The sequence below is a fragment of the Epinephelus lanceolatus genome, chromosome 13 (assembly GCF_041903045.1).
Source record: "Epinephelus lanceolatus isolate andai-2023 chromosome 13, ASM4190304v1, whole genome shotgun sequence".
Classification (NCBI taxonomy): Eukaryota; Metazoa; Chordata; class Actinopteri; order Perciformes; family Serranidae; genus Epinephelus; species Epinephelus lanceolatus.
Window position 1 is genome coordinate 27,288,314 of NC_135746.1, and position 14,152 is coordinate 27,302,465.

Consider the following 14,152-nt stretch of genomic DNA (forward strand, 5'->3'; position numbering starts at 1 on the left):
TATATAAAACTCATCTACCCAGTAGTATAGGCTTCTACTTCACTTAAAGATCCTAGGCAGCAGGGGCGTAAACATGGACAGTGTAGGCGGTGCAGATGCACTGGGACCCATGAGGTGCAGGGGCCCGTAGAGAGAGTGGGCTCTCCAGTAATGTGTTGGGCGGAGAATGGGCCCTCACGAGAGACTGTCACCTTTGAAATAAGCCTGTGTTAAAAGATGAACTCTCATCAAATTAAAATTGGTGCCATTTGCTATGTATGCTCTCAAAAAGGCCAACACATCATCCCAATCTTTTTTTTGTAAAAAAGTCAGTAGCATCTATAAAAAAATAATTGCTTATTCTACTATTATTAAACTAACATTATTATTACTACTTGTCCTAATATTACAGTGTATAGCAGCTCTGCCTGTGGTTTGTCCAAATCATGTTGCAGCAGAGGCTGTTACTCAACTGCTGTGGATACATACAATCAGTGTCAGACACTTTTCTGTCTCCGTGACTTTCAAATGTATTAAAAGGTGGAACACTAGAATATGAGTGTTATGTAAGAGATATCACTGTTAATAAGTGTAAGTAAGCCTTAAAAATTGTCATAAAAGTCATGATGTAAGTCATAAAAAGGTCATAGTGTGTGCACTTTCCCTGCATGGCCCTCAATAAAATGCTGGCAAGCTAAAATGGCACTCAGTGATATGAAACTTTGAGAACACCTGCTCTAAGATTTTTGTCTCGAAATGCTCTAAAATTATCCGTTTTGCTGTTCAGTCTCTAAAAATTATCCTGGGGGAATTTCCAACTCTCCTCGTGGGAGAAGGTGTAGGTTAAATACGTGATTACGCCCCTGTCAGGATCTGAATACTTTCCCCAGCTCAGCATGGGCCGCAGTCGTACCTTCTCCCCATCATGTCCGCCCACGGGGACACCAGTTTCATCAAAAACAATGTGAAAGTCCTGCAACTGCCCCGCGCATGCGCACTGCGCCAGCGGCTTAGGTGGGAGCACAGTCTCGCGCAGCTTGCTGAGGCAACAGTCGGGGTTATAGCAACGGAAAAGCCCATCATCACAGACAACGGGACGGCTGTGAGAGTGACAGTGTCGCACTTCAGTGAGTATTATTAACTCGTCTTTACTCAAAACGTCTTTCTTTACGTTTCAAATCAGTTAATTTAACGGCTTGTTTCATTTACGCCCCACATAAATACTTGTGTCGTCCCGTGGCTGACAGTTATTCTAATGTGCGTGTGTGCCATCGCAAAGGCCTTCAGAGGAGGGGGACGGTAGGCTGAAACAAAAAGTCTCGTTTCAATTACACTTAAGTGTATTTCGAGTTAGCTAATGTCGCTACGGTGAAATTAAACCAGGTGGAAAGTCTCTAAATTCAGCAACCAGCAGCCAGTGGCGACGGACGCTAGCAGTGTTAGCTGGGGGCTAGCAGCGTTACAGTACAGTCACGCAGTGGCAGCAGTGCCTGTCGCACCGACCGCGGCTGTAACGTCAACTGTCAAAACACTCCGGTTGAGCCGTGAAACTGACCGTCACCGGGCTCTGGAGTTAGTCATTAACACACAAGGGGGGTTACATCTGTCATAACGTACTTTTATAACGGTTAGACCTCATTATATCTGATGAAGATAAGAATAAGCATCATAACGTGCAATAACTGTCAACCTAAGGCTATTTAACTGGTGGTCAGAGTCCCTTTAAATGGTGATACAATCATGTTTGGACAGACTCTCTCAGATTCTCTATAACCAGTAAGGTAAAGTAAGCACACTTCAATATACTGCATAAATTTCATCAGTTACTTATGCTATATATTAAGATATTTATGCTATATGCACATTTTGGAAATCTGAAATAGATCAGTTGTAAACTAACTGAGCTAACTCAGTCAGGTGTAACGTTACCTTTAGATTTTTAATACATATATACAATCATTACAACTTTATGACATAATTTGTAATATTATGGACATAATTACTGAACATTTTTGAATGAACCATATGCACTTACCTGTACTTGAAATTTGATATTGTATACATATACTCACCATAACACAACATGGGATATGAGTAACATTAGATCCTTATGTAGACCTTAATAATGTGTGGCATTGTGTGTAGTTTGTATTTTGGTGGATTCTAGATATCTACTTATTGATATTTTTATGTTTGAACTCTTTATATATTGAATTTTTGCCTACTTTGCGCTGTAACTGCTGCACAAAAATTTCCTTGAAGATAAAAATACAGCTCTGTCTTATCTTACATCATTTTATTTTTGTGTCTTCGTACTGATGACACAGCTGTTTATGACTATTAACTGTCTTTGTCTGCTTGGAAACGATCATATTCATAAATGAAGGCATACAATGTGGCTAGATAATATGAAAAAATCAGTGTATCTCTAACAAGCTTGACAAGAAACTGCTTTCTTCTGGAAGAGCGCATTTGATTTTTTTTTGTCAACTCTTTAAACAAAAATAGTGTTATTATTATTATTATCATTATTATTATTATTCATGAAATTAATTCTTTATAATGTCAAATATAATGTTAAATGTCAATAAATTGTAATTCTGGAGCTTTTTCTGTGTATATGTGCAGAAGTGTGTCTGTGATTTTCCCTGTTCTGCTTGTTTGATTTAGCAGCTTTACAATATGAATAGCCTACTGTAGTATGGCAGCAATACAAGAAGTATGTTAATGTTTTGACCCATCAGATTCTTCAATTTTTATCAAACTTCATCACACAGTTTATTTTGATAGCAATTGTTATCAACATGGTGAATCTTTAGTATATAGGTAGGGCCACAAAATGTTATTTAGACCTCATCTACAATTAACAACTAACAGTTATTTTATTAATTACCTCCTAGATTCATTGTTTTATCTATGAAATGTCACCATATTCAGTTTAATTCCACAGAAGTCTGTGGGGAAACTATTACAGACATTTACATCTGAGAAGCTATAAGGAGATTCTTTGTCATTTTCATTATAGATATCTAGCATGTCATTGATTTGATTATCAAAATAGTTACCAGAACACTCTCTGTCAGTTGGCTAGTAGACTGTTTCAGCTCCAGTTACAGGTGCACTGCAAATAACATACACAGGTGAATACAACTGCCACATACCATAAAAGAGAAAAAAAAACAATGCTTGGTTAAGATGCTAAAAGCAGGTAAGAGTTTCCAAAAATACCTAAAACAACCTTAAAAGAGTTCAGATCCCTTAAAAATGGTCTTGAATAAACCAAAAATAATCAACGCTGACAGTTTCAAGCCAGATGTAACAGTTCAATAACAGCCATAGATATTTGGATTTAATGCACCTATTTTTAAGGAAAGAGAAAGCGTTTAAGAATTCCACATTATTATTACGACAGACTTGTGTTTTAATCAGGAGTTAGATGCATATAAACAAGTGCTGTGATGTGTTGAAGATCTGGAGAACCTTCTGGAAACGGGATCTGTCAGTTGGGAAAGTCCAGGTTTAGGGTTACACTCTTACATTCAGGTCTAGTCAATCATCTTTTTATAAAATCACTGACACACCAAGCAGGTTTTGCATGTCTGTTAGACACTTTTCTTAAGATAAACTAATAATTATTTTAATTATAAATATATTTATCAATTGTGTGGTCTGAGCAACTGTGCAAAACCCAAAGAGATTAATTTCATTGTCATTTTAGAAACACGAGAGCAGGAAACATTTAGCAGCTGGAACAGCATATTTCTTTCTCATGTTTGTTTTGACACTTGTTTGACCCTTACTCATAAGTATTTAATTAAAAAGTAAGCTAACAGTTAATAGCCAGTGGTTGTATTGTCGCTGGTACTCTGTTTAAATCCGTTAATAATGGACTGTTTGTCTTCAACACATCTAAAAAGGTCTTCATGAACAGATAGGTGTTTGTTCTTGTCTCCACAGTTTGTCTCCTATGTGGACAAGACCACCAGGGAGCACAATAGACTCTTAAATAAACCTTCAGTGACTAATTTGTAGTTTTAAATGAGTGAAAATAGATTTCAGGGCTAAAAGGAGACAGTGGTATAACCTGCAGATTCACCAGCCATAACCAAATCAGCAGCATCTTCCTGGTGTGCCGTGTTCAGTTCACAGGAAGTGCTTTGTTATTGTTGGATCTTTCCTTATCTCAATCTGGCAGTGTGATGAATCGCAGTTGTACAGTTTTTTTTTTATTCCTGCTGGATCCCTTTGCTGGTGATCTCAGCTGCCTTTATGCACCATGATGAGTGACAGCATGTTTGACCTGGGCTAAAGGGATTTACTGAAGCAGAGATTAGTGACCCAGTGAGTGAACTAGTGACTGACTGCTAGTTTATCTGTGGCGTTTCCCTCTGTGACCTTGTGGAGGAGCTCTTGAGCAGGACACTAAATTGTTTAGGCAGTTCAATAGAAGTGCAGGTGAAGAGGAAATAAAATTAGCATCACAAACATCTCACATTTAACTGCTTTCTGTCTCCAGGTCTTCTGTAAGGTGGTCCACCACAACCTGATTTGAACGGTTCACACCAACACACACCCAGCGCAGGTGAGTAAAGTGTGTGTTTGTTTTTATATATGTTTTGGCCTTTTGGCAGACGATTCTCACCCTTTAGGCAGGACACCTTATTTAATCGGAGATCACTAGCACAATTACTTAAGTGTCTTACATTTGCAAAATAATAATAGTGACATTTAACTTCAGTTTAATGTCGCTGCTCTGATCCTGCTACATTGATTTGAATGGGAATATTTCCATCTTCAAAAAGAATGTTTATTAAAAGGTTTATTTTCTATAAATACTTTGTTTCCTGTCACAATTGAGCAATTCTTTAATAACTCTGTTACTGTTTTATCTTAATTTGTGGAAATATTTGTGTCACATGATCGCCACAGATTTAGTAATGATACAGTACAGAATTATAAACTTTTTTCTTCCTGGCAGTGTCTCCTCTAATGCAGTTTTTTCCTTCTGCTCAGCCACCCTGACCTCTGAGCTTCCCTTACTTATCATATTTGGTGATGCAAAAGATGCAAAGCTACAAATTAAAGATGGAGACATATGGGCTGCACAAATATGCCACAAAAAGAAGGACTGATTAAATAACAAACTGGAAAGAATTGACTCAAAACGTGTCATATTATAGTCAAGAACATTTTATTTTTTTAGATATTTTTTGGGGCTTTTTAGCCTTTAATGGACAGGACAGACAAGCGTGAAAGGGGGAGAGAGAGAGGGAGTGACATGCAGCAGAGGGCCACAGGCTGGAGTCGAACTCGGGCCGCTGCAGCAACAGCCTTGTACACGGGGTGCCTGCTCTACCACTAAGCCACCGACACCCCAGTGAAGAACATTTTAAACAATATATGCACATATTCTTGTTTATGTAGAGTAAAGTAGTTGGAAGTCGTTTCTACACTTTTTTTTTATCTTAAGCTCACAACTAAAGCTGCATAGATAATCAAACTGTGAACTATAAGTATCCATCAGCCTTCAGAATTCTATCATTCAGCTGTTTCATGTAATGTGTTTGTTTTTGTGTGTGTGCAAAGCAGGAGGATGGCGGTGAATGTCTACTCCACCTCTATGACCATAGAGAACCTGAGTCGCCATGACATGTTGGCATGGGTCAACGACTCTCTGCAGCTCACGTACACAAAGATCGAGCAGCTCTGTTCTGGTAAAAAGACACATTTTTTTATGTCAACCTTGGGATTAAATTCAATGTGTATATCTAGCTCTGAAAGTAAATATGTGGGGGTTTTTTTCATAGGTGCTGCATACTGTCAGTTCATGGACATGCTGTTTCCAGGGTGCATATTAATGAAGAAAGTCAAATTCAATGCTAAACTGGAACATGAATACATCCACAACTTCAAGGTCTTACAGGCATCATTCAAGAGAATGAATGTGGACAAGGTGAGAACACACACACATACACACACGCACACACACACACACACACACACACACACACACACACACACACTCATAAACATGCACACATGCAGACCAGATTGAATTTGTCCCCCTGGGTTAACAGAGTTGTTGACATATGAAAGGTGACATAAAATACATCAAGGAAAGATCATTATTGATCTTTCTTTACACTGAAGCTCTCTTGTCAAAGACAGCCCTGACAGCACATACTGCATACTGGAGTTGTGGAGCAGTACTGGATCAATTCTGTTGCCTTTAATAAAGTTAAAATTATATTATCTTCTGTTAATTATTTTTTTTTAGGTATGCCTGCCTTTATTTTGACAGTAATAAGGGGAGGTGTAGGAGGTGTCACATGCAGCAACAGTCACTTAAACAGGAGATGTGATTACATGGTCAGCATCTTAAACATGGCCACTGGGGCACCCCAAAATAATAGTATAATAATTGATGATAATAGCAATTAATTTATCTATATAGCACCTTTAAAACAGTTGACAAAGGGCTTTGATAAACAAGTCAAAGCAGAGGCAAGAGACCCCAGAAGCAATATAACAAGAGAAGACACAAAAACAAATTAAAGACAAGACAGATGATTACCAGAAATAAAGATAAAAACAATAAAAACATATCAGTTTAAGTCAATACAATAAAAAGAATAAAAGCAATAAACACAAAATAATAATAAGAATAATATTAATATGGGTAATCAAGAGAGAATTAAAAGGTAAATAAAATGATGACATCAGATAAAAACAATTCTAAAAAAAAGGATTTTAAGAAGTGTTTTAAAAGAGGTCAGTGATTCTGTGAGCCTCATTTCTTAAGGCAAGTTGTCCAAAGCCGAGTGGCCCTGATGGCAAAAGCACGGTCACCTTTAGATCTTAGCCTTGTCTTCATAATGCCAGAAGGGCACCGTCTGTTGATCTAAGGCTGCGAACTGACTCATATGGGGTCAACATTTCCACCATATAGCTGGGGGGTCTGACCCAGATGTGCTGGGGTGATGTCATCTGTTAAAACAAGTGAGAAGCCGAGCTGTATTCTAAATTACTTATGATAAAGAAGAACTAATTATCATGTTTTCCCCAACTTTCATCATTGGATTTTGTAATCATACAGTTACATTTTGATCACAGCAGTGTTTTTCAGGCATTCCAAGGATTAGTATTTGTTTTAGATCCATACGCAGGTCTTTCTGCTGTTTACAAAACCAATATCCGGACGATATCGACCCCTCAGCTCATCTCTCTCTCCATCTTCTGCTGTGTCTCCCTCAGATCATCCCCGTAGAGAGGCTGGTGAAGGGGAAGTTCCAGGACAACTTTGAGTTCCTCCAGTGGTTTAAGAAGTTTTTCGACGCCAACTATGACGGGAAAGAATACGACCCTCTGATGTCACGGCAGGGCCAGGAGGGAACGCCGCCTCCACCTAACCCAGGTACAAGACACACACACACACACACACACACACACACACACACACACACACACACACACATTCGTCACCATCAGCCGTGTGTGAACTCAAAGGCTTCATTTCATTGCTCTCACCTCTTCATGCAAACACATCCTCACCTCTAACCCAGGTGAACCCATTGTCCACAAACCTAAAAGACCCTCTCGCTCAGGTAACATCCCCTGCATTGAGCATGTGTGTGTGTGTGACAAGCTTGCAGAGTTTCTTACCTTCATTCAAACTGTGTTACTTTGTTTATGGATTTGTTTATTCTATCTGGGTCAAAATCTACACTACACAAACATTGCGAGCAGCGATGGGAAGCTAAATGTTTTGCAGTAAACGGGCTGCAACCTTGTAAAGGTGGCTAAAATACCTTTTTGACGTCCACACAGAACGTTGCTTAGCTTCTGTGGACATACTCCTTCCTGCTTGCTGCAGACATGTACTGTATGGAATACACTGACTATGAATGAGTAACCCATACAACACCACTTCAAAAAATCGAAAGCATCCCTTTAAGATAACAAATCAAAGCACACTACAAAGTCATCCTAATAAGGCTGAATCTTTGCGTGGTTGTGCATGTTTGTGTGTTATCTTTTGTACTTTTATCTTTGTGAAAAAAATCAGTTTTTGTAAAGGCCTTGATGCAGAGGACGTTTTTGCTGAGTAAGGACAGTTTTGCCCGTCCTCATTTTTTGTAGGGGCTTGTCGACATTTAGGACCCTAGGCTTTAAGGTTTTAAGCTCAGAAGTCGGATCAGGTTAGGGTAAGAGTTCAGGTTATTTTAAGTTTCCACTTGCAGTGAAAGCAGGAGGTCAGCAGCACAACAACAATAGCTGTAAGTTTTTTGTCATCGTCTGAACTGCATCTGTTCAGCCAAGATACTTCTGTGTATTCAGAAGTGTCTGACAGAGCTCGCAGCCAAATATGCAGTTGTGTACTTAGTAAGAGAGACCCAAAGCATTCTCATTTACGCATATATAGTGCAAGTAAAGCATGAGCTATTACAAACCCAGGGTAGACAGCTGCATTGGTTAAAATGAAGCAAATCTATTACCTCAGACAGACTAATGGCTGACTGAAAAGCCTGATGCAGCCTAAACACCCATCCAAACGAGTGCAGATGTAAACGCGTGTGTGTTTGTGTCCCTCAGGCCCCATGAGAACATCTCCCACAGCACCCAAGACTGTTCCCACCCCCCAGAGGCAGATCAACGTAGCAGCAGCCCGCAGGACCACTCCCATGACCCGCAATGGAGGAGACGCTGAGCTCATAGAGCTCAACCAGCAGGTACCAACTGCTATGATCTGTTAGGCCATTTTTAGTTTCAGACCAAGACACTTCACCAAGGTTCTAGGTTACCAGCTTCTCTGTACAGGTCTCATATTAAATTGCATGACTGATAGTACCCTCCAGTGTTCACGAGGTTTCTCAAAATTGCACCACGACTCTTGTTTCACACTAAGAGCCTTTTGTAGCACAAGCAGCATCATATTGAGAATACCAAATGGGTCTCAGTAGGCCCAGCACTTCTCTGTCATAATGAAATAACAAGACAAGGTCACTTTGCCCGGTCTGTCAGAACTGGCTTAAGATATTCTCATATTGTTACAGGCTGTTGATTATTTCAAGTCTGGTAACTAAATGGTATATTAAGTAGCTTATCAACAATTAAGAAATCTGAGTGCTTTTAAAGCTTTATTTGATGCTGCAATACAACACTTGCCCTTCCAAAGACACTTTTTACCTGCTGTTTGTCCTCAAATCAACTTTGTATCGCTATTTTTAAAAGGGCTTATTGTTACTTACTCTATTCTCCCTAATTTCTTTTTTATGTATATTAATTACAGTAACCCTTGTGCTGTTTATCTGTTTTTGGTATATATTTATCCCATACTCACACGCTGCTTGACCTGCCTCTCTCTGCTTATAGCTGCTGGACATGAAGCTGACCGTAGACGGACTGGAGAAGGAGAGGGACTTCTACTTCGGAAAGCTGAGAGACATCGAGCTCATCTGCCAGGAAAGTGAAAGTGAAAACCCAATCCTCAACAAAATCATAGATGTACTGTATGCTACAGAGGTAAGCACAGTCAAATCACACACATGGAGCACATGCATGCACAGAGTGTGTGTACTTGTCATTGTTGTCATCACTTACTCATTAGTGTGCACTGGAAAATAAATTGAAACATATTTCATAGTCACTTATGAAAAGTAATAACACTCTTCACACCAATAAGATGATGAGTTACTGTACTTCACAGTACATTCAACCTGAACCCAATACCAGATTCATACCATAATCAATACATTTATGTAGACAAGAAATCAGGTTGCACAGGTAATCTGAGAACACGTTTCCAAATTCAGGAAGAGAGTTCAGTGTGGGAAACAAACTTATTTATACTTCTAGAGGCAACTTATTCTACCGTATTCCTAGCCTTCATGATACCTTTTGTGAATTATTACTCTTTCCTATTACTCTTACCCTTTCCTGGAGTGATTGTAAATTAAAACATTAGGAACACACCACCTCTTATACCTCAGACGGGACAACATGGTCATACCTCTGCCAACTCTCTCAGCCTTCTTACAGCACTGGTTATCTTGCTTTTTAACCAAGCTTGTTTGTAATTAGCTTGCCTTGTTCTGGTAACATATTGTCAAATTTAACAGAGCCCGAGTGAGCTTATGTTAAACATCTACTTCTAAAAGATGATTGTTATTTCTTACGACTCATAAACAGACACTAACACATTTGGCAACATTTAACATAATTCATTATCAATTTAAGCGCCATGTAAAGTGAATAAACGTGATGTTGCACAGCTAATCCCTGCTGGTCTGCCTTAATGAGAGTTTACACATTTTTACAACTGCTGAATTAATAAAGCAGAGTTCTTCTGAGTGGAACATAATGCTGAATTTAGCAGCAGACCTCAGTAATATCAGTAATATATATGTAGTAAAATAAATAAATTAAGGCATTCATTTCATATGATATAAAAGAAGTGCCACTATTCAGTAATACATTTTCAGCCTAGATGACTCAACACATAACTCAAGGTGTGCTGCTGAGATAAATTTGTGACAGGTACATTTCTACTGTTGGTTGAGAATGAAGTCAGACAGGGAAAGGAGGCTGGAGGCATTATGTTTTCCGTGTTGTCTATCCATATATACATCCCATTTTCAAGAATGCCTCGAGGGATTTTTTTCAAATTTGGCACAAACGTTCACTTGGACTCAAAAATTAAGTGATTAGAATTTGGTGGTCAAAGGTCAAGGTCACAGTGACATAAAATGAACATATTTTTGGCCAAAACTCAAGAATTCATTTTCTGCTTACAGCAGAATTTCACACAAATGTGTAATAGGATGAAATGATGAAGTGGTGACATTATATATCCAAAAGATCAAAGGTCAACTTCACTGTGACATCATGGTGTTCTGCAGAAACATTTTTCTTGCCATTACACAACATCATATCTCAGGAACAGAAGTGGAGACATTTGGTCAGATACTGAGTTGGTGGCACAAATCTTGGGTGTCCACCTTGAAACTGTGCTGATTGTATAGATTGTCTGTGTGGCCAAGGGTAAAATGTTTTTGAACCATCCATGTTTTCCCGGACATAGATGTAAACTCTCTCTTTCTCATGTCAACTGTACCATTGGTTAGATGAACAATCTGTTTTTGTTCTGGGCGCATGGTTATTAGTACAGTGGCAGACAGTGAAACAGGTACCAGAGCTTTGCGAAGCATTTTATCAAACAGACAAACAGAAATTTTATCATCATGAAACATACTTCAAAGTCACCAGAAACAACATAAAACTCACAAAAGTCATCTCCACTGTTCCGACAATTGCCAGCTCAGGTTTAAGATGCTCAAAATCCTCAAAAAAACAAATGTTATGATTTCTCATGCTGACACACACTGACCTCAGCCTTCTCTTGCAGGAAGGGTTCGCACCACCAGATGAGGATGAAATTGACGAAGGGGCACATGGAGACCAGGAGGAGTTCTGAACTCTTTTCCCTCTCTTTGTCATCCTCCCCTCACCTCTCACCCTTTAAGCTACCTGATAATTACTGTCATAATACCCCTCTTTCCCCCTTTATTTTATTTTTTACAACCTTCCCTTACTACCCCCATCTCGTCTGCGGCTGTCCATATCCATGACGACTTTGTTGCACAGCCTCGCTTCCCAAACTCTTACTAGCAAAGGACACTTAACCCAGACCTGTCTGGACTAGGGCCCAGCAGCCTGGCTTGGTTTACTGGACGTATTCTGACCTGTTACCTGAGGAGACAGCTGCACTGCGGGGCTGGTTTAGCCTGCTAGAATGGTTTATGGTTAATAGCAATGAGATTACAGGGATCCCGCACTGACAGTCGGAAGCCAACAGTGCTATCTGTCTGTCTCTAAGAGGCATGTCACTTTCTCTCACCACGCACTTTGATTGGTGACCACACGGACGCACACATGCATCAGGATTCTCTGCAGAGTTTATATATGAAACCCACAATGTTTCCACACAGTGTGACCAATTAAAGGATATATTGGCTGTTAATTTCACAAGGTGAAATTATAAATTACACCCCATAGGGGAGAGGCCTGCACAAGTACTTCAAGCATATTTCATATTGTGACACATGTGAACGTATATTTAGCCCCCAGGACATATCACAGACTTTGAACTGCTCACATGTACATGCATAGAGAAGTCGTCATTCCCAGGTGAAGATGTCTGCTTGTACTCATCGTATCCCACCAGACAGGGTTTGCTAATGACTTATTTTGACAGCTTGTTAATGAGATAGCATGATATATTTATGTTTTTATTTATTTATCTTTTTTTTTAAATCTGCTCTATACAGTTTCTGAGAAAAAAGAATTGTGGTTTTGGATTTGGATAAATTGAAGGTCTTGCACTAAATGTAGCGAAACAAACCGACTGAAATGATCCAAAATGCCAACATGCAGTGAAGATACAGGTAGATGCAATTTTATACTTTGTAGATTTGTTTTAAAGAGGCTTGTTTTTTATTTGCATTGAATTCCTCAATGGCCAAGTTGGAGGCATCAGTGTAAGAGTTATTTATCAGGCTTTGAATTCTATGAATGAACAAATGTAAAACATTAAAAAAAAAAAAAAAAGTAAGACACTACAGACAGACACTACTAAATACTAATGTTTGACTGTGTTAATTGAGTTAAACATTTTAGCTGCTATCATTATTCTTCTGTTGCCGTATTTAATTGAGTTTTGTTGCAACGCGTTAAAAACACCACAGTGGCTGCCAAGGAACTATTGTTGTGGTTTACTGTGATGGACAGCCAGACTGAGCATGATTGACAGTAGTTGAACCAGTCGGAGAGAACAAAACATCAGACCCTCTCTCACCGTTTGTTGCCATGGCAGCCATGTGATAAACTTGCATCATTTGGAGTTACTGCTAGAATGAAATAAAGCTCTGATGTTCAAGAAAAGTCACAAACCATTTGTTGTGTGTGCTCATGTCTTTGTCTAGTTCTTATTAACTGTGTGAATCACATCACTAACACACACTTACACTGTAACAGGAATGTCGAGAAATGATTTGCACTTGAAAACATATTTGGGGACTAAGAGAGAACTGTAACGGCAAGGAAACAAAAGTGTAATTGATTTGCTTAAGATTAACATTTTGACCCAGTAGGATGTCCACTGTGGTCAGCGGTTAAGCTTCCACTCATATTTAACAGAAGAGCTCTTGAGAGAGATCCAGGAGGTTTGTGCCAAACACTAAGTGACTCATTTGAGCGACACTAAGTACCTCTTCTGAGAGACACTGCAGCCAGAACACACCGTCTGTTCCACAGACGGCAGCCAGACAGATAACTGCAACTCCCGATGGTTTAACTGGTCCTGGCACTTGTCGAAGGTGGAGCCAAATGCAGAGAGCTTACAGGAATGAGATGATACATTTCTGGTGTACTCAGGAGTTTGGGGTAAATATATAAGCCTGATTTTGCACTCTCAATGGCCAGCATATTTGGAAGCACATCTGTGAGAGCAGCTGTTCAACAATGAAGAACATCAGGTCGAAATATAGAAACAGGATGACAGATAAAGCTGCAGATTGACAGCACAAACATTGACATTCAGTTCATGGTACATCAGCAGGAGAGGCTACAAGCATCCCAAAAGAACATTTTACTTTTTCACCTGTGGGTAAAGGTCAATGGCTTTATACATACATGCATGCTTCTTTAAAACATGTCATGGGACAACAGAATAAAAATGCACTGAAATATATCACTCAGCTATGTCAAAGTTGTGTTTCTGTGTTAAGCTCATTTAATGAATAGGAGCATTACTAAATGTATTTGAATGTGGAAAATAGAAATGCTGGTATGCTAAACTTGATTACAGAATATATTTTGTTTTATTGTTCATTAGATTAGTAGCTATAATTGGCTAATTGAGTGATAGGGTTACAGGAAGTCCTACTCATAACAGTGCACAGTCACAACCTGGCCATCTGGTAATGAGTATAACATTTTTGTGGCCCTCTCTATCATCATGGTTGCCCATCCTTGATTTAAGATACTTGTAATAAAAACTTACAGGTACAGGGTGGGACTCAGGCTGAGGGGCAGGAGTAAGAGAAATAAAAAAGGCATCAGCGTGTGGAAGGCTCTCTAGCATGTAGGGCAGCCTATGTGGCACTGCATTGTGTTT

At 39.2% G+C, this 14,152-nt stretch overlaps 1 protein-coding gene across 4 annotated transcripts; it reads left to right on the forward strand.

Moving 5' to 3' along the window:
* Nucleotides 1-982: 982 nt before the first annotated feature.
* Nucleotides 983-12,928, forward strand: LOC117271243 (microtubule-associated protein RP/EB family member 3-like). 4 transcript variants are annotated; one of them, XM_033649390.2, is made up of 9 exons: nucleotides 983-1,106; nucleotides 4,496-4,561; nucleotides 5,566-5,693; nucleotides 5,787-5,932; nucleotides 7,234-7,393; nucleotides 7,542-7,583; nucleotides 8,572-8,708; nucleotides 9,352-9,501; nucleotides 11,384-12,928. In XM_033649390.2, exons 3-9 carry the CDS (start codon nucleotides 5,573-5,575, stop codon nucleotides 11,450-11,452), a joined length of 825 nt encoding a protein of 274 aa, XP_033505281.1. In that variant the 5' UTR covers nucleotides 983-1,106; nucleotides 4,496-4,561; nucleotides 5,566-5,572; the 3' UTR covers nucleotides 11,453-12,928. The 4 variants fall into 4 exon arrangements, with proteins under 4 accessions (XP_033505281.1, XP_033505282.1, XP_033505283.1 ...); XM_033649391.2 differs by having other exon boundaries at nucleotides 5,569-5,693; XM_033649392.2 differs by lacking the exon at nucleotides 7,542-7,583.
* The last annotated feature ends 1,224 nt before the right edge of the window (nucleotides 12,929-14,152 follow it).

Coding starts and splice junctions, on each gene's coding strand:
- LOC117271243 (XM_033649390.2), top strand. CDS start 5,573: ATGGCGGTGAATGTCTACTCCACCTCTATGACCATAGAGAACCTGAGT. Junction 5,694..5,786: donor GATCGAGCAGCTCTGTTCTG/GTAAAAAGACAC, acceptor TTTTTTTCATAG/GTGCTGCATACTGTCAGTTC. Junction 8,709..9,351: donor TCATAGAGCTCAACCAGCAG/GTACCAACTGCT, acceptor CTCTGCTTATAG/CTGCTGGACATGAAGCTGAC.